The sequence below is a fragment of the Dama dama genome, chromosome 33 (genome assembly GCF_033118175.1).
Source record: "Dama dama isolate Ldn47 chromosome 33, ASM3311817v1, whole genome shotgun sequence".
Classification (NCBI taxonomy): domain Eukaryota; kingdom Metazoa; phylum Chordata; class Mammalia; order Artiodactyla; family Cervidae; genus Dama; species Dama dama.
Window position 1 is genome coordinate 9,354,627 of NC_083713.1, and position 18,965 is coordinate 9,373,591.

The 18,965-nt window shown below is 58.1% G+C and overlaps 1 protein-coding gene across 13 annotated transcripts in view; it reads left to right on the forward strand.

Annotated features, from left to right (window-relative positions):
* Window positions 1–9,948, forward strand: part of BIN1 (bridging integrator 1) — a 55,710-nt gene extending 45,762 nt beyond the window's left edge. For 5 of the 13 annotated variants that reach the window (XM_061135760.1, XM_061135764.1, XM_061135761.1 and 2 more), the window contains 9 exons: window positions 196–343; window positions 1,516–1,644; window positions 4,614–4,721; window positions 5,215–5,238; window positions 6,043–6,150; window positions 6,932–7,000; window positions 7,234–7,344; window positions 7,548–7,649; window positions 9,304–9,948. In XM_061135760.1, coding sequence (XP_060991743.1) covers window positions 196–343; window positions 1,516–1,644; window positions 4,614–4,721; window positions 5,215–5,238; window positions 6,043–6,150; window positions 6,932–7,000; window positions 7,234–7,344; window positions 7,548–7,649; window positions 9,304–9,411 — 907 coding nt within the window. In that variant the 3' untranslated portion in view covers window positions 9,412–9,948. The remainder of the gene's footprint in view (window positions 1–195; window positions 344–1,515; window positions 1,645–4,613; window positions 4,722–5,214; window positions 5,239–6,042; window positions 6,151–6,931; window positions 7,001–7,233; window positions 7,345–7,547; window positions 7,650–9,303) is intronic. The other 8 variants (XM_061135765.1, XM_061135767.1, XM_061135768.1 and 5 more) reach the window with 4 other exon arrangements.
* The last annotated feature ends 9,017 nt before the right edge of the window (window positions 9,949–18,965 follow it).

Consider the following 18,965-nt stretch of genomic DNA (forward strand, 5'->3'; position numbering starts at 1 on the left):
CTCACTCATGCACACATGGGTGTCATATTTTCTCAGTGAGTCTGTGGACACACGAACACCCTCAGTTTCCCAGGATCTACATGGACACACACATGTGCGCGCACACAGCCTGTCACACACACACGTTTCCTCTCTCCCTCTCGGACACCTCGGCCTCCCTCCATCGGGCTCTCTCTCCCTCATCTCTCTCTGCAGTGACAACGCACCTGCAAAAGGGAACAAGAGCCCCTCCCCGCCGCCTGATGGCTCTCCCGCCGCCACCCCCGAGATCAGAGTCAACCACGAGCCCGAGCCGGCTGGCGCAGCCACCCCCGGGGCCGCCCTCCCCAAGTCCCCGTCTCAGGTAGGTGCCTCTCTCGGCGGCCTGTCCCCTCCCTTGTTTCTTCCTGCTCTGCCGGCGTCCCGGCTCCTTCCAGTCCCCTGGCCCTGTGGGCCCAGGCTCCTCTCTGTGGTCCTGGCCCCTCCCAGGGGCATCTGTGACAGTCTGGTGCCCCAATCCTGCTGCCGCATCCCTTCTTCCCTCTCCCCGGCCTCTGGGCTGCTGAACTCTCTCCGTCTTTCTTTCCTGCGGAGACACAGGCTCCTGGGCCCTCAGCCCCCAGAGCATCCAGGTCTGCCGAGGCGGCTGCCTCTCCTTCTGCCTCACCTTCTTTCTTGCGGGGGTGGGGGGCACCCAGGACCCTAAAAGGGCCAGCGAGAGGAAGGGCTCGGTGAGGGGAGGGAGACGTCTGGGCCCTACCCCCAACCCAGTTTCTCCCAGGTTTCTGCAGCGTCCCCAGGAGCCGGAAAGGGAGAAAGGAGGAGTGGGGTCCACTGTGCAGCCCCGTCTGAGCCCTGATGGGTGCCCGGCCGCTGCTCTCCTGGTTGCAGGCCCGCTGCTCAGCTGATTAGGAGAGCGATGCTAAGAGGGTGATGAGAGCCCACACTCAGACACTTCGTCTGGGCCGCACCCGCGCCAGCCTTTCTGTGTTTTCATTCATTGTCCTCACACCGGCCTGTGAGGTGGACACTCTTATCGTCTCAACTTGATGAGTGAGGAAGCCCAGGCTTGGCGGGCAGGTGTGCTGCCTCCACGGTGACCTCCAGAGTCTGGACTGCAGCTCCTCCGGGGGTGGGGGCCGGGGGCCTGGGTGCCATTTCTCTCCTCAGCTTCCCCACCAAGGGCCGTGAGAGCCGGACCCTCCGACGTGGCCCCTGACAGCCTGGCAGGCCCATCTTTCCTTCCTCTCGGTCCTGCTCTCTCCTCGTGTCCTGTCTCTCACTCCCTTGCCCTCCGACCCACCTCTCTCTGTGCAGGGCTCCTGACCGCCGGGCCTCGGCCGCTCCCGGGGGCCCGTGTGGTCTGTGCGTCGGTGTCTTAGGGGGCAGTGACTTTCCTCGTCTGTGTTCCGCGGTTGCTGGTGGGGCCGTGGCCGGGAGGTGACTAACCGTGGCTTTGTCTCTGTCTGTCTCCCCCAACCCCCACGCTCCGCTGCGCCTTTCCACGCGGCCCCCTCACCTGCTGCCGACCCACAGCTTCGGAAAGGCCCACCAGTGCCTCCGCCTCCCAAACACACCCCGTCCAAGGAGGTCAAGCAGGAGCAGATCCTCAGCTTGTTTGACGACACGTTTGTCCCCGAGATCAGCGTGACCACCCCTTCCCAGGTCAGCCGCGGCCGCCGCGGCCCAGCACTCTCTGCCCCTTCTCTTGCCCTTCCGGGGCGTGCATGGCCTTCCCCTCCATCCCATGCCCCGTGCCTCTGCCTCAGAAGCCAGAGGCCGACTGCAGGGATTGGTTCTGAGCCTCCTTCTCGCACATCCATCCACTCCCCCGCCCATCATTCTGCATTTCTCTCTGAGCATGTGGCCTAACGGAGGGACACGGGCAAATGGTCCTCATGGAGATGGCTGACTCAGCAGTGGCCTCCTGTGTCCATTGACACTGTGGCCCAAAGGGGTGGGCGGCTCAGAGGACCTGGGCCAATCAGGGAAGACTTCCTGGAGCAGGAGAAGTTCACCAAGTGGCTGTGAGCAGGCGCAGTGTGTAGCCAGAGGTGGCAGCTCGCGTGTAGGCTGGGAGGGGTGGAAGGCGGGCTCAGGATGGGCAGGGGCTCAGTCCGTCAGATGAGGAGGCGACCGGGCCAGTGCACAGTTCGGGAGCCCTCCAAGGCACCCGGCTTCCAGAATTGCCGTCACTACATGGAGGTGGGCCGGTGGCTGGGTCACAGAGCAGGGAGGCTGCTGTACCCGCCCTCGGAGGCATGCAACGCCCGTTCCCAGATGGACGAAGGGAGGGTGGAGCAGGGAAGTCACTGTGGTGGCAGAGGAGGCGGGCTGCCCGTGGTTGGATCAGCGCACAGAGGCCGCAGCGCGCCGACCTCTCCAAGCCTGGCTTCCAGGCCTGCCTGTCCATGCTGGGCTCACCTTTTGTGCAGGCCAGCCAGTCCCGAGCTGCGCGGGGCCCCGCGTTGCGGTGCCCCCATGGGCTTGCTCTGCCAGGGGTCTGCCTCTGCACCAGCTCAGAGGCCTGGAGGGGAGGGGCAGACTGCAGGGTGTGCATGTGGCGGAAGAGGCAGTTGGGAGTACGGGACAGTGTTTCCAGCTACGAGGGGCGGTGGCGGAGAGGGCTTCATGCCCCACAGAATGACTTCGGATTGAGCTTGGAACTTTCAATATAGACGGCTGGGGGCAGGCAGGTGATGCCCCAGCTTGGGCCCAGGGAGGGACCCCCCCTGCAGAGCGCGGCTGAGGCTGGCTAAGGTGCTCCTGGGGTCTTAGGGAAACCACGACCTCCGGGCAGATTGCAGCTGGGGTGCTCGCCACCTGGAGCCCGCCTCCACTGCAGGGGCACATAAAGGCTGGTAGACGCTGCGCAGGGAATGCAGCCAGCCGCTGACCCACTGGCCTGGCTCAGGGTTCCGTCCTCTCTGGGAGGGGCTGTTCCTGCTGTACCGGCGAGGCGCTGCGGGCCTCGGCCGCAGCCGGGCGGGCTGCCCTGCCCTGCTCCCTGCGTGCCTCTCCTGCTGCCTCTCTGCCCACTCCTGGGAGCTGGGGCCCTGCCTGGTGGGGTGGGCAGTGCCCCCATGGGTTCTGTGGCCCGGGGCAGGGGTGGACTGGCCCGTCCATGACGCTGTGCTGACCAGGCTGCTCTGCTGGCCAGGGGTGAGTAGCCTGTGTCCCCACACTCAGGGGGCGGCTCCCGGCCTGCATGGGGGGAGGCTGAAGTGCTGGGAGGTGGGGCAGAGAGGACACAGCCTGCCCTCGGCCTGCTGACCCTGTCCACTCGGATTCTGAGGGGGCCTCTGGGCTTGGCTGACTGCTGAGAGGGGGTGGGCGGTAGGGCGCCCTTGGGGAGAGAAATGCTACCTGTCCCAGGCCGGAGGGCACCCAGAACTCAAGCCTCCACAGTGTCCTGGACTGATACCGTGGAGACAGTGGTGACCTGCCTCCTGGGCTCACTGGACAGGGCTTGACCTGAAGGAGAGTCTGTGGCTGGGGTGACCGTGGGGTGGGAGTGAGTTTGTTTGGTCTGGGGTCTCTGAGCTCAGCCCCTTGTGCCCTGAGCTGCGGGTTGGCAATTCCAGCCTTCAGGACCCTGGTCTTCGGCCTCCCTGGACAGGCCACAGCTCAGCTGGGAAGGCCCTCCAGGAGTGCCCGCCCAGGCTTCCAGGTCTTGGGCCCTTCTAAATGGAGGATCTCGGGTGCCTTGGGCTGGAGGGCGAGTCCCATCAGTTCTGGGTACCATCAAGGGCCTGGGGGGGAGCTGGCTGGCCTGGGCTTGTGGGGCTGGGGCCCTTTCAGCACTGCTTTAGGGGGAGCACCCTGGGCCAAGGCAGGGCAGGCAGAGTCCTCCCTGTCCCTGGGGACACCCCTTGTATGAGATGGAGATGCAGTGGAGCAAGCCATCCTCGTAGGAAGGCAGTGTGTCCACTGGACTGGGGCCAGCGGTCTGTCCTCCAGGGTGGCTCTGGGAAGACTTCTTCCGTGGTCGTCTGGCCCAGCTCACTAAGCAGCTGTCCTCACAGGGTGGACAGGGCCAGCACGCTGCGGTCTCTTGCGGGCTGTGCTGACTCCGTGCACTCAGCCCTGCTGAGTGGGAACCTCGGTGCCTGGAGAGGGCCCTGCACTGTGAACCCAGGTGCTCCTGTGTCGGGGACCCCCGTGTTTACGACGGGGCTCCTGGGCACTGTGTGCTGGCTCGGCCGGCCCTGAACTGGCTGGGGTGGGTGTCACTGAGGGACCACCTGTCCATCTGGGTCAGCCCGTGCCTGCGTAGGGCTCCTCTGAGCCAGAGGTGCTGAGTGGTCTTTTCCAGGCCGGACCATGGCCTGGGCCGCTGCTGGAAGGAACACGAGATCCGGGGAGTTCTTGGGCCTGGGCACTGGGACAGCTCCTCGGCCTATGGGATGGAGAGCGTTGGGGGCTTGGCATTGGTCTGGGGGGTGGCTGCCAGGCTGAGGGTGGAGCTGGCCCCAGGTGTGCCTTTGTGTGGGTGGGGCCGGTGCCAGGCGTGTGGGATGGGCCTGGCCCCTTGTGTCGGCGGGTGTGTCTGGGAGAGGAGCCTGCCGTGTGCACCCCGGCTGAGTGCTTGCTGCCCCTCACTAACCGCCTTCCTCTCTGCCGCTGCTGCCAAGTTTGAGGCCCCGGGGCCTTTCTCGGAGCAGGCCAGTCTGCTGGACCTGGACTTTGACCCCCTCCCGCCTGTGGCAAGCCCTGTGAAGGCGCCCACACCCTCTGGTCAGGTTGGTGTGAGCCCACCACCGCCCACGGGCCCACTGGCCTCTGGGCACCTGGGGCCTGGGTTCATGTCTGCCCACCAACCTCCTTTGGGGGTTTTGGGGTCCCTGGGCTCTCCTCCCACTCACCGCCCTTCCCCTGGAGCCCTGGTCCCAGCTCTTGTCACCTCCCTTGGTCCTGACCACGGGTCAATGAGAGACCCCTCAGGAGGTCAGCTGTGTACTCACCTGGCAACTCACACAGTCCAGCATCTGAGCACCCCATCCCTCTCCCGGCGGCAGCCCTGGATGTGGGTGCCCCCTGGCCTGTGGTCTCGGGCTCCCTGAAGGCGTCCAGGACTCGGTCCTCTGGAGGGCTCAGAGCCAACTCTGCTCTGCCTCACGCCTCCTGGGCTCCAGGGCCCCGGGGTGGGCATGGGGTGGGGTCCCTGGGGACTGAGCGCCTGCCTCTGTCTCTAACCTCTGTGCTAACTGTCCTTCTCCCCTCCGCTGCGCTAAGTCGATTCCCTGGGACCTCTGGGAGGTAAGCTGTGCTTGCTCCGTGTCCGCCCCTCAGGGCCGCACCGTGCTGTGTGCGCGGAACCCACCCTGCCTCCTGCTGCACCTGTTCGCAGGTGCGGGCGCACGCATGGCCGTGCCTCCCGCTGTTCTGCCGGGTAGAGACCCTGTGCCTCCAGCCAGGCCCTTTGGGAAGGGGCCCCTCAGTTCAGCCTCTGCAGAGTTCCCCAGGGTGCAGCCCAGTTTTCAGGGACTCTGAATGGCCCTAGATAGCAACCAGCTGGTCCCCAGGGTGGATGGGGTGTCCCTGAACTGGGCCCAGGTCTGGGGGGCAGGGGGACCTCAGGGTGGAGAGTCCTTGTCCCCGAGGGGTTTTCTGTCTGCAGAGGCCCCACAGGGCAGTCGGACTAGCGAGCTGGTGGGACCCAGGAGAGAGGAGCAGGACAGGCGGCCTGAGGCCAGACGGGTGCCGTCATCACCTGGCAGCTCAGACACAGAGACTCTGGGTGGGGGGCAGGGGGACACCCCACAGCTGGTGACGGAGCTCCTGCAGGAGCAGGAGGGGCTGGCATGAAGGTGCCAGCAGCCCAGGCCTGGGGGCTTGCGAAGCTCCGCTGGAGGAGGTCCGAGGAAGTCTGGCACCAGCGGGCAGCGCCGCTTCCCTGGCAGGGGCGTCACTGCTGCAGCACACCCACACCTCCCTGCCCTGGGGCACTCAGCTCAGCAGGCCGCTCACCACCTTCTTCTCTTGTCTCCTGCCCCGCCCGACACCTCCCCCACCGGCCCCGCCCCTCCCACCCCGTCCCCACCCCCGCTGCCCCGTCACTAGCCCACAGAGAGTCCAGCTGGCAGCCTGCCTTCTAGGGAGCCCAGCGCTGCTGAGGGCACCTTTGCTGTGGCCTGGCCCAGCCAGACGGCCGAGCCGGGGCCTGCCCAAGTAAGTGCCCTGTCAGCGCCCACACCCTCCCCTGCCTCTTGGGGGTGTGGCATGGAGGAAGAGCCCAGAGGCAGGGGCACAGGAGGGATCACGGTGGGACTGAGGGTGAGGCTAGAGCCTTTAGCCGGGAGGCCCCTGGACAGGGCTTGTCTGTCACTCGTGCTGGAGTGGCACAGATCAGGTCAGCCCCTCATCTGCTGGCCAACACCAGCCTCCTCGCTTGGGCCTCCCACGGTGGGAAGGTGTGTTGAGATGGCCTCCTGGTTTACAGTGGGCACTTTCCAGAATTCTCCTTTAATCTTCAGCCTACCCTAGACATTTCCTCCTTCTACCGATGAGGAGGTGGGGGCCAGGAGGGTTGAGTGATTGCTTCCAGAACTCAGACGTGGCTGAGTCTCAAGGCAGACCCAGGTCAGCCTGACTGCAGCCAGGCAGCCTCTGCGGTGCCCTGCCTGGGCCCTCACCTTGGGAGCCACCAGTGAGGGGCCGGTGGGGCTGAGCAGCTGGGAAGAAGGAAGCCGAGGCTCGACCAGGGTTTGGGATTAGAAGGCAGAGCCTGCGCGGGAGCCGGGGGGCCTGTGCTGGGCTTCTCAGCAGTTCGTCACTTGGGGTCCAGGGTCTGTGTGCCTGCCAGCGCCTTCTCCAGCTGCTTCCCATGCCCAGGGCCTTTCCTTCAGGGGCTCCGCGTACCGGACAGAGGCACTGGCCCTCTGCAGCCTCTCCTTGTTCTGGCCGGCACGCCCTGTTTTGTGTCTGACCCCACGTGGCATTTATGTTGCAGCCAGCAGAGGCCTCGGAGGCGGCTGGAGCCCAGGAGCCCGGGGAGACGACCGCAAGTGAAGCAGCCTCCGTAAGATGCCAGGGACCCAGGCCCTGTGATTCCTCCCCGCCGCCCGCGGCTCCCCATCCCAGTGTCTTGCTCTGTGCTGGTCCGGGTCACAGTTCCTGTCGAGGAACCTGGAGGCTCGCTGGTCCGGCATCAGGCACAGACACCCCCCTCCTCTGCCGGCGCGGCCCGCCCTCCGCCCTCCGCCCTCCGGGAGCCCCTCCCCGCGTCACTGACCTGCTCTCCTCCCCCGCCAGAGCTCTCTCCCGGCGGTGGTTGTGGAGACCTTTTCGGCAACTGTGAACGGCACGGTGGAGAGCGGCAGCGGGGCGGGCCGTCTGGACCTGCCCCCGGGGTTCATGTTCAAGGCGAGTCTGGCCTGCTGACCTGCGATCTCCTGGGGCCCTAGGCTGTGGGGGTGGCCCACACCCACCCCACGCTGCTCCCCACTTGTGAGGTGGGGTCCCAGCCCTGTTCCTGCTGCTTTCACTTGCTCCCGGCGCCCAGGGGACGGCAGGCGGGACAAAGGTCGCCGAGGGAAGGGGTGTCAGCGCTCCCCCACCCTCTGCAGGTGCAGGCCCAGCACGACTACACGGCCACCGACACGGACGAGCTGCAGCTCAAGGCTGGGGACGTGGTGCTGGTGATCCCCTTCCAGAACCCGGAGGAGCAGGTGAGCCGGCTCTGCGGGAGGCACGGCGGCCAGCAGGGGGCAGCAGAGCCCCGCCAGCCAGCCTGCGGCCGCTCCCCACCGCCGAGGGTTCCTTCCCTCCCGTCCCTGCGGCGGCAGGGCTCCCCTCGGCTCTTCAGTCTCTCCTTCCCACCTCAGTCTCTCGCTTCCTGCTTCCTCCTCTCCCCAGGCTCTGTCTGCCTTCCTCCGGGCTCTCTGCATCTCAGTTCCTTCGTCGTCATCTCCCTTCCCTGCCCCTCCGTGGTCACCCTCCTCCAGGACGGGATCCCTGGCTGCCCCTCCATGGACCTCCCACCCCCCAGCCTGCTCTGCAGCCTCCCATTGGCCCTGGCTGCCACCCCGAGGCTGGCCCTGCCCCGTCCACAAGGACCGCACACTTCCCTGCCCACAGGGAGAGACCCCTGAGTCTCCAACCCTGTCCCCACCTGGTCCTCACCCGGAAGCATCCCAGACAGACCCTTTTCCTGCTGCGGCCTTGCTTTGTTAGTGAACGTCCTCAGAGCGGGTCCCACCGATCCTGGGAGGCTCAGCCTGGGACAGAACTGCCCTCGCTAGGTTCCGGCCTGGCTGTTTAATTCAGATTGCCGTGGCCCCTCAGCAGGAGGCCTTGACGTGGGGCACTGATGGTGCCGTGGGGGTGCCCATGTGGGTATCCAGGTGGCAGCTATGGCGCAGAGCAGAGCTGGCGGGACTCCTAGGATTTTAGTCATCAACACGTCTGTGTGATTTAATTATCAGAGTGCCGAAGTGCGGGAGGAGGGCCGGGTGTGGAGTGAGGCCAACCTGGCTGGGGCGTCCTGGGCTGGCTGGAACTTGAGGCTACTAGGTACTTTTTGAGCCCACCATGGGCTGGGAGGTTTGAATAACAAGGCTTTCCTGGGCCTGGTGCTGAATCAGTTAATTCTCCTAAAGCCCCAGGTCTCCGCTGATCTCGCTGGCGGGCCAGCCCTGAGCAGGGTGGGGTTCTCAGGAGCAGAATCCTGGTCCCCCAGTACACAGCGGGAGCCATCTGTGATGGCTTATGTAGGACACACATGGGGTATAGGACAAGACAGGTAACCTTGTGGGTAGGTCCCAGGGATGGCCCAGCTGCAGGGGCAGCAATGGCCTTGGCTTCAGGCAGGGTGTGTGGTCACCGCAGGCCCAGGGGTCAGGGCTTGTCAGGGCTTGAATAGATGATCCCTGCGAGGGTCAGTATTAAAGCAAAGGTCAGATTCAACTTGGAGGGCTTGGTGGAACACCTCAGGTCACTCTAGAAGCTTTTATGTGGTCAGTGCTCTGTAGAGCTTTCTGGCATTGTTTGTAGAAGGCCAGAAGGACAGCTGATATCCTCCTTGGTGATGCACCAGCCAGTGGAGGGGACTGAGGAGCTGTTTAGAGGCGTTTGGACCAGTGCAGCAGTCAAGCTGTCTTTCTGCAGTGAGGAGGACTCACCAAACAACAAGCAGTTAAATCTGCCTCCTGAAGGGTCCTGGGGGTAGGGGGTGCCAGTGAGAGAAAAGCAGGAAGTGCTGCTTGGCAGAGGTGTCCTAAGGCGGGTCTGACAGCCTAGAAGAAATGAGCAGGCAGAAGGAGGGCCCACCCTGCAGGTGTGACTGCCCTCCTCCCTCTGCAACCCTCGCTCGCTTCCCCTTAGGATGAAGGCTGGCTCATGGGCGTGAAGGAGACTGACTGGAACCAGCACAAGGAGCTGGAGAAATGCCGGGGCGTCTTCCCCGAGAACTTCACCGAGCGAGTGCAGTGAGGGTGCGGCTGGCGGAGCTCTGGGCGCGTGAAGAACAGCACCTTCTCCCGAAAAATGTGTGTTTCTTTCTTTCTTCTTTTTTTTTTTTTTTTGTTTTTAAACTTTTGAGAAGTAAAAGGGAAATTGAGAGGAGAGACCTAAGCCAGGAGGTGTTCTCCCAAAGCTGAGGTTGTTTTCCAAAGAGCCTGGTTTCGGCGAGTCCGGCAGAGTCACCAGTGTTCCTGAAGCTGCTGTGTTCCCTAGCTGAGTTCCTGGCCGCCTCCCCCGCCCTCGCCCACTGGGTGTCACCGCCACCGCAGCTTGAGTACCGGGCCACGGGGTAGAGCCTGGGGGCCACCGAGCCACCACGCTTGCCTGAAGCTTGGGCCGTGCCACCTGGGCCAGGGTCTCCTTTCCTGGCAGCTGCCGTGGGTGGGGTCCAGTGTCTCCAGAGACTTCGGGCCCAGTCACCAGCCTGGCCTGGCCCAGCCCCGCAGATGTCTGTGTGCTGTTTGAAAATAAATCTTAGTGTTCAAAACAAAATGAAACAAACGAAAACTGACAGAAGCACTCAGAAAGTGCGTGTTTTTTTTCTTCCCCTCCATTTCCGTCTGCCATGTGGCCTTCCCTTGTGGCTCAGCTGGTAATGAATCTGCCTGCAGTGCAGGAAACCTGGGTTTGATCGCTGGGTTGGGAAGATCCTCTGGAGAAGGGAAAGGCTACCCACTCCAGCATTCTGGCCTAGAGAATTCCATGGACTGTATAGTCCATGGGGTCGCAAAGAGTTGGACACACCTGAGCAACTTTCACTTTCCGTCTGCCCTGCAGTGGAGCTGTGATTATCTGTGCTCTTGTCCTAGGACGGCCCGCCTTGCAGGCCCTGTGTCTTGGACAGCCCCCCGCCGGCGTGTGACCTCCACTTCCTTTTGAGTTCCCCTGGGCTTCAGCCCCATTCACTGACATTTTCACTGGTGGCTGGCTGGGGTGTGGAGCATGGGGACCAGGTGACAGGAAGGGCAGATAAGGGTGCCAAGGAGGCTGTTGGGTGCTGTTCTCAGTAACGTTATTTAACAGGGAGAACTCAGGAGGCAGTCCCAGGACTGCATTTCACAGATGTGGTATCAAGCTCAAGGAAGGGTGGGGCTAAACCTGGACTGTTGGCCCCCAGGCACAAGAAGGCCTGGGCGTGATGGGCAAGCGTCCCTCTCTCCCCACCTGCCTCCCTTTCCAGCATCAGGGCCTGCGCTGCATGCAGCCCGGGTCTCCAGCGCCATCGGGGTACATGGGCTGCACGCACAGTAGCGGCCTGGGTCCTTTCTGGGGGTCATGGAGTTGTGCTCTTGGGCCCGGGGGCCAGGCTGGGCTTCCAGTGGCAGGGATTTATGTCTGCATGAATCTGTTCTGTGGGAAAAGCAGGTGAAGGGGACAACTGTCGGAATCTTAGTTTTGTTTTGGGATAAAACTTGTGAGCTTTGTTTCAGGAGGCAGCATGGTCAAGCTGGAGCTCTCCCTCGTCCTGTGGCCGACAGTGTTGGCTCTGAGCCAGGACTCCTGTGAGCAAAGCAGCTATGAAATGGGGCGTGGGGAGCTCATTTCTGGTGTCCCTGTTAGAAAACTTAGCTTTTCCCTTCCTTCCTCCCTGCCTCCTCCTTTCCTCCCTCCCTCCCTCCCTTCTTTCCTTCCTTCTTTCCATGTTGACAGGTTAACTTTCTCACCCAAGGCCACACAGCTCATTGGTGGTGGAACCAAGCTTGAAGCCCAGACCTAGCAATCTCCACTGAGCTTCCAAACCTGGGGCTCCGTGCCCTGGGGTATGTGGGGGTTCTGCATCCAAGGTGCCAACATGAGAGTCTTCACTTTTATGACATGATGAGAAATTTTATTGAGTAGGAAATATTCACATTAGGTTTCTCACAAGATGAGATTCAAAGATGTGTCAGCTGGTGGGGTACCATGCCCGGAAGAGCCCTGCTCTGTCACAGGTGGGGCCTGCAGGAGGCATCTTGCGGGAGGCGGGTGGGAGCCAGCTCTGCAGAGAGAGCTCCAGGCTTAGGACCTGGTGTGGTGATCCCGCCCGAATGAGTGAGCAGCAGGTTAGAGGTCTGAGCTGCACCGAGGGTCTGGGAGCTGGTACACCTCCTGGTGTGTGTCCCAAGAGAGCTAAGAGGCAGGCAGGCCACACTTGTTGGCTTTCTCTCCCCATTCCCAAGGCTACAGATGCCCCTGGCCCATCTCAGGGCCTCCTCTAGCTGCACTTCCCTCCAGCCAGCTCCCCAGGCCTTCCACAGTGACTTGGACACCCCTTCTCTTCATTCTTGGCTGCATTTGGTAACCACGCTGGCCTTACTCCCCTTGGTTCCACTGGCCTGCAGAGCCTTGGGCCTGCCTCTGGAACTTTTAAGTATTCACACCTCTAGCCTCCCCCACCACAAACACCAGGCTCTAACTATGCAGGGACACTGTGACCGAACTTCGGGTTCCTTGGCTCAGCAAGCCTCGACTGGGTGTCTTCAGGGTCTGAGGTGGGTGGGCACTTGGGCTGCAGCTCAGGCCCTCTGAGATGCTCTTGGGGGAACTTCCTTCCCTGAAGCCCCCAGCAAATCTCCTTTGTCTCATTGGCCTGAACTGGGTCAGGTCACCAATGCTGAACCAGGGGTGGGACCTCTGGGGTGGACCACTTACTTGGCCTGGACATGGGAGTGGGGCTGGGCTAGGGGAGACAGGACGCGTGAATAAAAATCTGGATATAGCTTCCAAGAGGAGGGATGGATTTTAGGAGCTCAAACCACTGACTGCACTCTGTGATGGCTTCCCATGAGACCCAGGCAACGTGCCTAGATGGAGACTTCAGGGGTGTGTGTGTGTGTGAGAATGTGTGTGTGTGTGAGTGTGTGTGAATGTGTGTGTATGAATGTGTGTGTGTGAGAGAGAGAGAGAGAGATAGTATTTGACACTCCTGGCTTTTATTCACCGCATCCAATCTATCTCGGGCTGATCTCAATGAGGTCAGCATGTGACTGGCAAACACAACCCATGAAAGGCTGTTCTTCATATTCAAGGAGTAATGTTCACCTGACCCTCCCTGTACCCCCAGATATAGGACCTGTCCCCCCACTGGAGACAGTGCATACTATGACCTTCACCAGCCATTTGGAGGCTTGAGGCTGGGGGTCTGCACCACCTGGCTTCACATGGGAGGGGGCATCTTTGCTGGAGGTCCCTGGGAACTGAGGCACCTGAGGCGCACTTCAGACAGAAGCAGGCGGAAGTGTAGATGAGTCTGGGGGTCAGAACAGTGGGATTGGAGGGCCCTGTAGCTCAGGAGAGAGGCCAGAGTGAGGGGCAGGGGGGCGGAGATGGGCCAGGGAAGAGAAAAGGGCACGTGTGAGAGGGGAGAGCCCTGGGCGGTCCAACCATGGCATCCAGTGGATGGGGGATGAGGAGGTGTTGTGGGGATGGGATGCTGAGGAGCTGGGAAACTCCTTCTTTTAAGAAGAGTGCCCTAGTAATTAGTGACATTGAGTGTCTTTTCACGGACCCATTGGCCATCTGTCTGTCTTCTTTGGAGAAATGTCTGTTTAGGTCTTATGCCCATTTTTTTTTTGATGGGGCTATTTGTTGTTTTGATATTGAGCTGCATGAGCTGTTTGTATATTTTAGAGATTAATCCTTTGTCAGTTGCTTCATTTGCAAATATTTTCCCCCATTCTGAGGGTTGTTTTTTTGTTTTGTTTATGGTTTCCTCTGCTGTGCAGAAGCTCTTAAATTTAATTAGGTCCCTATTAGCAGGGCAGAAATAGAGACACAGATGTAGAGAGTGGGCCTGTGGACTTGGGGTGGGGGAAGAGAGGGTGAGGTGAACTGAGAGATTAGGATTGACATGTATACACTATTATCTTAAAACAGGCAGTGGGAGGCTGCAGTATAGCCCAGTTTGGTGCTCTATGATGACATAGATGAGTGGGATGCGGGGGGAAGGGAGGTGCTTGAGGGAGGGGGTATGTGTGTACATATGGCTGATTCACTTCCTTATACAGCAGAAACTAATGCAACATTGTAAAGAAATTTTACTCCAATTAAAAAAAAAAAAAAAGAACACTTGTGGCCAATGAGGCCAGAGAGGATGGAAAGAACAGGCAAGAGAGCCTGGCCTGGCCTGCCCTTGGATCCCTGGGGGTCTGGGTAGCGACCTGAGAACACAGGCGGGCCACTGCTGACTCTCCAGGCCTGGCTCTGGCTGTGTGGATGGACAAATCACCGAGGAAGGCCCTTCTCAGTATAACTGACAAGGATAACCAACAGTGAGCCCGGAAGCCGCCTTCCTGGACACCCCTGATTACAGATGAGCATCCTGACTGCTGGCAGGGAGAAGGGGGGACGAGACCTCCCTGATACCCAGCCAGCCAAGGTCAGCTCACATTGGGCAGATATGGATGCCAGGTGTTGGAATCTCAAGGTGGGCAGAGGCTCTGTCAACTCACATCCCTGTGTCTTGCCTTGTGTGATCAGGAAGGAGGCCCAGCTCCTCCCACAGGGAGGTGATAAGCCTGTGGTGGGTCAAGGTTCACACACAGAGACCATCCTAGAGCCACGGCCGTGGAATTCCTCCTTTGGAAGCCTGATGGGATGCCCCATTCTTATCTGGTGGGTCTATAGGGCAGAATGGGCTGGGAAACTTGTAGGTCATCCTTCACTGGGAGCTGGCAGACCCAACTCTGTGCTTCAGGCCAGTGTCCTTACCCAAGCTTCAGGCGCAGATGTCTGACTGCCCAACTTCCCAATGGCCATGGCATCTCTAAACTGGGCTGGTCCAACCCGGGGCAGGCTGGTCAAGCCCCAGACGCTGCGGGGTCCTTACCCGATCCTCATGCTCTTCCTCCCCAACCGAACTCAGATTTTCTTCAGGGTACCAGTCAACTCCCCTGAAGTCACTTAGCCTTCCTCACAGCTATGGGTGGCCTTTCAACATAGTTTTGGCCAACGAGATGAGGGAACGCATCTTTTCTCCCCAAAGTCAAAGCCTTCTTAAGAGAAGGGCCCTTGGGAATTCCCTGGTGGGCCAGTGGTTAGAACTTGGCAATCTTACTGGGCTCAACCCCTTGTCAGGGAACTAGGGTCCTGCAAGCCACAGGCACAGCAGGAAAAAAAAAAAAAAATTAGAGAAGGGCCCTTGCCTCTGTCCTTGCTTGGAATGAAGCAAGCCCATCACATTGCTGGGGTTTCTGTTACCAGGACAGTTCTGGTGGCTTGGTGCTCCTGTGGCTGTCACCAACTCCCCTGCAGGCCTCTTAAAGAGCTCTAATCCCTTTCCTCCCTACCCTGCCCCCCGCCCCCAGTTCAGGCCTGTTGCCTCCTCCTGCAGGAAGGTGACAGGTAGTGTCCTGGCCCACCTTGCTGCCTCTAGCTGATGCCTGAAGCAGACCAGGGCTGCCAGTGAGATTTTGCAGTAACTCATTTCTGATCAAATCGCTGTCCTGTTTAAAGTCCCTGGTAGTCTCCATTTTCCCCACAAACCCAATCCCTCACCCAGGCCCTTAGGGTCTGGTTCCTGACTATCTCTCCACCCCATCTTCTTCAGCTCCCTGCTTTGAATTTGCTGTCCCTGGAACACAGGCAAACTGCCTGGCCTCCCCGGCTGTTAACTCTGCTCTGCTCTGCTACGCCCTCATGCCCTGCAGAGATGTGCTCTCCCCCACCACTGACCCTGAGCCTGTAGCATCTGTGTGTCTCGTCCCAGGTGTTGGCTGCCTCCTCTGAGCTTCACCGCCCCCCCCAACCTGTCCGTCTGTCTGTCAGGGCCCCTGGCACGTGCACCATGTGTAGGGGCTGGAACTATCCGCTCCTCTGCCCGAAGCTTCGCCTCAAGGTCTAGGCTGGGGCGTTCAGAGTGCTGGGCTTCCCCACTCTCTGCCTGCCAAGCAACTACCACGTCTGTTTATTGCAGAAGCTACAGGTCACTGTTCAGTAAACCTGGAATAAATGAGTCATGCTCTCATCCCCCTAGCCCGGTCACCTGTTTCACTTTTGCCTGTTTTGATCTGTGGTCTTTAAAACTCCAGAGCACACTGGTGATTCTCTTGGCCACACTTCCATTGTGGCCTTGGTCACCACGACTGAGATGTCCCAGCTCTCGGCGGGCTCTGACCCTGCCACGGCTGACTTCTGTCCATGCCAGCCTGTGTCCTAACGTGAGTGATGCCTGACACCCAGGGCAATGGAAGCAAGTCCTGATCTGCTCAGAACCCTCAGGGGACCTCCCCGAGTCTGCTTAGAGACTTTGAAGCCAGCTCCTCCATATTTAAGTCAGGTTGTGATAAAATTTCTGAACCCCACCAGTCAATCCTAAAGGAAATCAACCCTGAATATTCATTGGAAGGACTGATGCTGAAGCTGAAGCTCCAGTACTTTAGCCACCTGGTATAAAGAACTGACTCACTGGAAAAGACCCTGATGCTGGGAAAGGTTGAAGGCAGAAGAAGGGGATAACAGAGGATGAGATGGTTGGATGGCATCATCCACTCAATGGACAGTAGTTTGAGTAAGCTCCGGGAGTTGGTGAAGGACAGGGAAGCCTGGCGTGCTGCAGTCCATGAGGTCACAGAAAGTCAGACCAACTTAGCAAATGACCAACAACAAAAACAAAGTCAGCTGCCTGCAGAGCCCCACTCTCCTCAGATGGTCTCCTCTGGAAAGCTGGCTTCCCCTCTTTGACACCCCCTTCATCTGCTAATCTTTCTCTATGTTGTTCACAAGGACTTCCTGAGAGCTCATGAGATCTTAAGGCAAAGATTGAATTTTAAGATGTGTGTCCATAATTTTTTCAGCCAACAATTCATCCAAGTGAACGTTTATCTTTGAAAATAGTGTGTTTTGCAGAATCGGACTCACGGATGCAGAGAACAGACTTGTGGTTTTGCCGAGGGGGAGGGGGAGGGGGAGGGGGAGGGGGAGGATGGATTGGGAGTTTGGGATTAGCAGGTGCAAGCTATAATATATAGAAAATATTAACAACTAGGTCCTGCTGTATAGCACAGGGAGCTATATTCAGTATTCTGAATAAAATTTCAGAATTCAAAATTTCTGTGATAAAACATGAAGGAAAATAATATGAAAAAGAATGTGCATATGTATAATGAACCACTGCTATGCAGCAGAAACTAACACACATTGTGGATCAACCATACTGCAACGAAAAAAAAAAAATAGTGTATTTGGTGTATGCGTCCTTATTCCAACAAAAGACTACACTTGTTCAGCGTGTTCTGGGATTTCCTCTCAGGGAGCATGTTCAGACCACAGAAACGTGAGTGGAAGTTTTCTGTGTTGGAAGATTATCCTCTTCTGTTGGGGAATTTCAGTTTTTGTGTGATAGGAAGAAAACAATTTCCATCAGAAAATTTGCCTACAGCTAGCAGTTGGAATGGATTAAGCTAAGAGAAAGCAAAAAATTCCTCTGAGTGAGGAAAAAGGTCCTTTGTTGGAAAAAGCATCTTTAGATCATGTTTGGTTTGCTTGGGTCTAACCATGGTTTCTCCCCTCACTCACAGGCTAAAAGGAAAGAGACAAAGAGGTGAATTGTTCTGCACAAGGAAGTACTTTCCCTCTGCTTGTGGGGGAGGGGGACGGGGGAGGTGGGGCCCTCTGGCGGGAATGGTGGAGAGAGAGGGGAGGAGGGGTCCGGAGGGGGACGGGCCTGAGGATGGAAGGAAGTCAGGCCCAAGAACCAGCGGCAAGAACATGCTTGGCAGCGAATCCTGCATCTGTGAGACTCTGAAAACTAGCATTCAATTTGTTTCTAATTCTGTGTGTGTGTGCTCAGTCGTGTCTGACTCTTTGCCACCCCAGTGGACTGCAGCATGCCAGGCTCCTCGGTCCATGGAATTTTCCAGGCAAGAACACTGGAATGGGTTGACAGTTCCTCCTCTAGGGGATCTTCCTGATCCTGGGATCAAACCCACATCTCCTTTGTCTCCTGCATTGGCAGGTGGGTTCTTTACCACTGAGCCACCTGGGAAGCCCTTCTAATTCTCTGTGCTGGGCTGAAAATCCTGCCTTTCATTCTGAACCTTTTGTGTATCAAGTCTGCTTTGAGGAAATCCGGGAGCAGGAGGTCCTGAGAACAGAGCTTGGAGGAAAGGGCCGTCTCCCCGCAAGTCCTCAGCCCTGTGAAGGAGAGGCAGGGTCTGAAATGTTCAAAATATGTAGGAAGGAAGAGAGGGCCATTCCACTTGGGAACAAAGGAAAGAGTGGTTCCAGAAGGGGCAGGGGCCCAGGGCATTGACAAGGCAGATGTTTGGGTTGCATTCAGGCCCCCACAAGCTGGTGCCAGGCTGTTCCCAGCCTGGCTCTGGGCTCCAAGCCTCTGGCCTTGGTGGAAGGACATTGCCTTGGGCCTCAGATTGTTTCCTGTGAAATTTAATTGGCAGGATTGTTGCATGAAATAAGAAGTGTTATAGAATATTTTTTAAGAGGTGAAATCATATATACATATATATTTGCATATCAAGCAAATAAAAAGCAACACATTTTTATGTAATCAGTTAATGTAACCAGTGAGATGCTACCAGATAGTTTCAATGGGCACTAGATTCACAGAGATTCAGTCCCTCCTGGACAAAATTCTCGTGCCCTGAGACCAGGAATCACATGTATCTCTGTCCTGTACAAGCTAACTCAATCTCCCCAGAACAGCAGCCACAGTTAGTCACAGGCATGCACCCCTTACAATCAGACAACCCCCTGGGTGACACTCATAATTCCATCAGTAATTATTTCTTTGTGCAATACAGTTTCTGGCAATTTTTTAAATGGTCTTATCTTCTCCTCCAGGACCATAATCATCACCCCCAACTCCCCTTGATCACAAAACTGTGGCCTCGTTCAGTTTGACCTGATCATTTATGTAGGTGCAGTAAGAAAGTTTGTTAATTTACAGGCCCCCTTAACTTTGTCCTGTGCCACCACCAAGGCCCTGGAATTAGCTTCTGTGGGAAGTTTTCACAATGAGTCTCAGCCTGGGTGTTTTTTCACTGAAGCACAGTTGATTTATCATGTTGTGCTAATTGTGGTTGTACAGCAAAGTGACTCAGGCATACGTTACTGCATGCCTTTTTGTATTATTCTGCCCTTGTGGTTTATCACAGGATATTGAGTATAGCTCCGCGTGCTCTACGGTAGGACCTTGTTGTTTGTCCATTCTGTATACAATCGTCTGCATCTGCTGATCCTAAGCTTCTAATTCACCCCTCCCCGTACCTCTCCCCTTGGCAACCACCAGTCTGTTCTCTGTGAGTCTGCTTCTGTTTCATAGATAAGTTTACTGCATCATACTTTAGATTCCACGTGTAAGTGGTATCATATTTGTCTTTCTCCTTCTGACTTGCTTCACTTGGTACACAAATCTCTCGCTCCATCCTTGTTGCTACAAGTTGCATTATTTCATTCTTTTCTATGACTGAGTAGTATTCTAAAACCACAGGAAACTAACCAAACTGATCACATGGATCACAGCCTTGTCTAACTCAATGAAACTATGAGCCATGCTATGTAGGGCCACCCAAGTCGGACGGGTCATG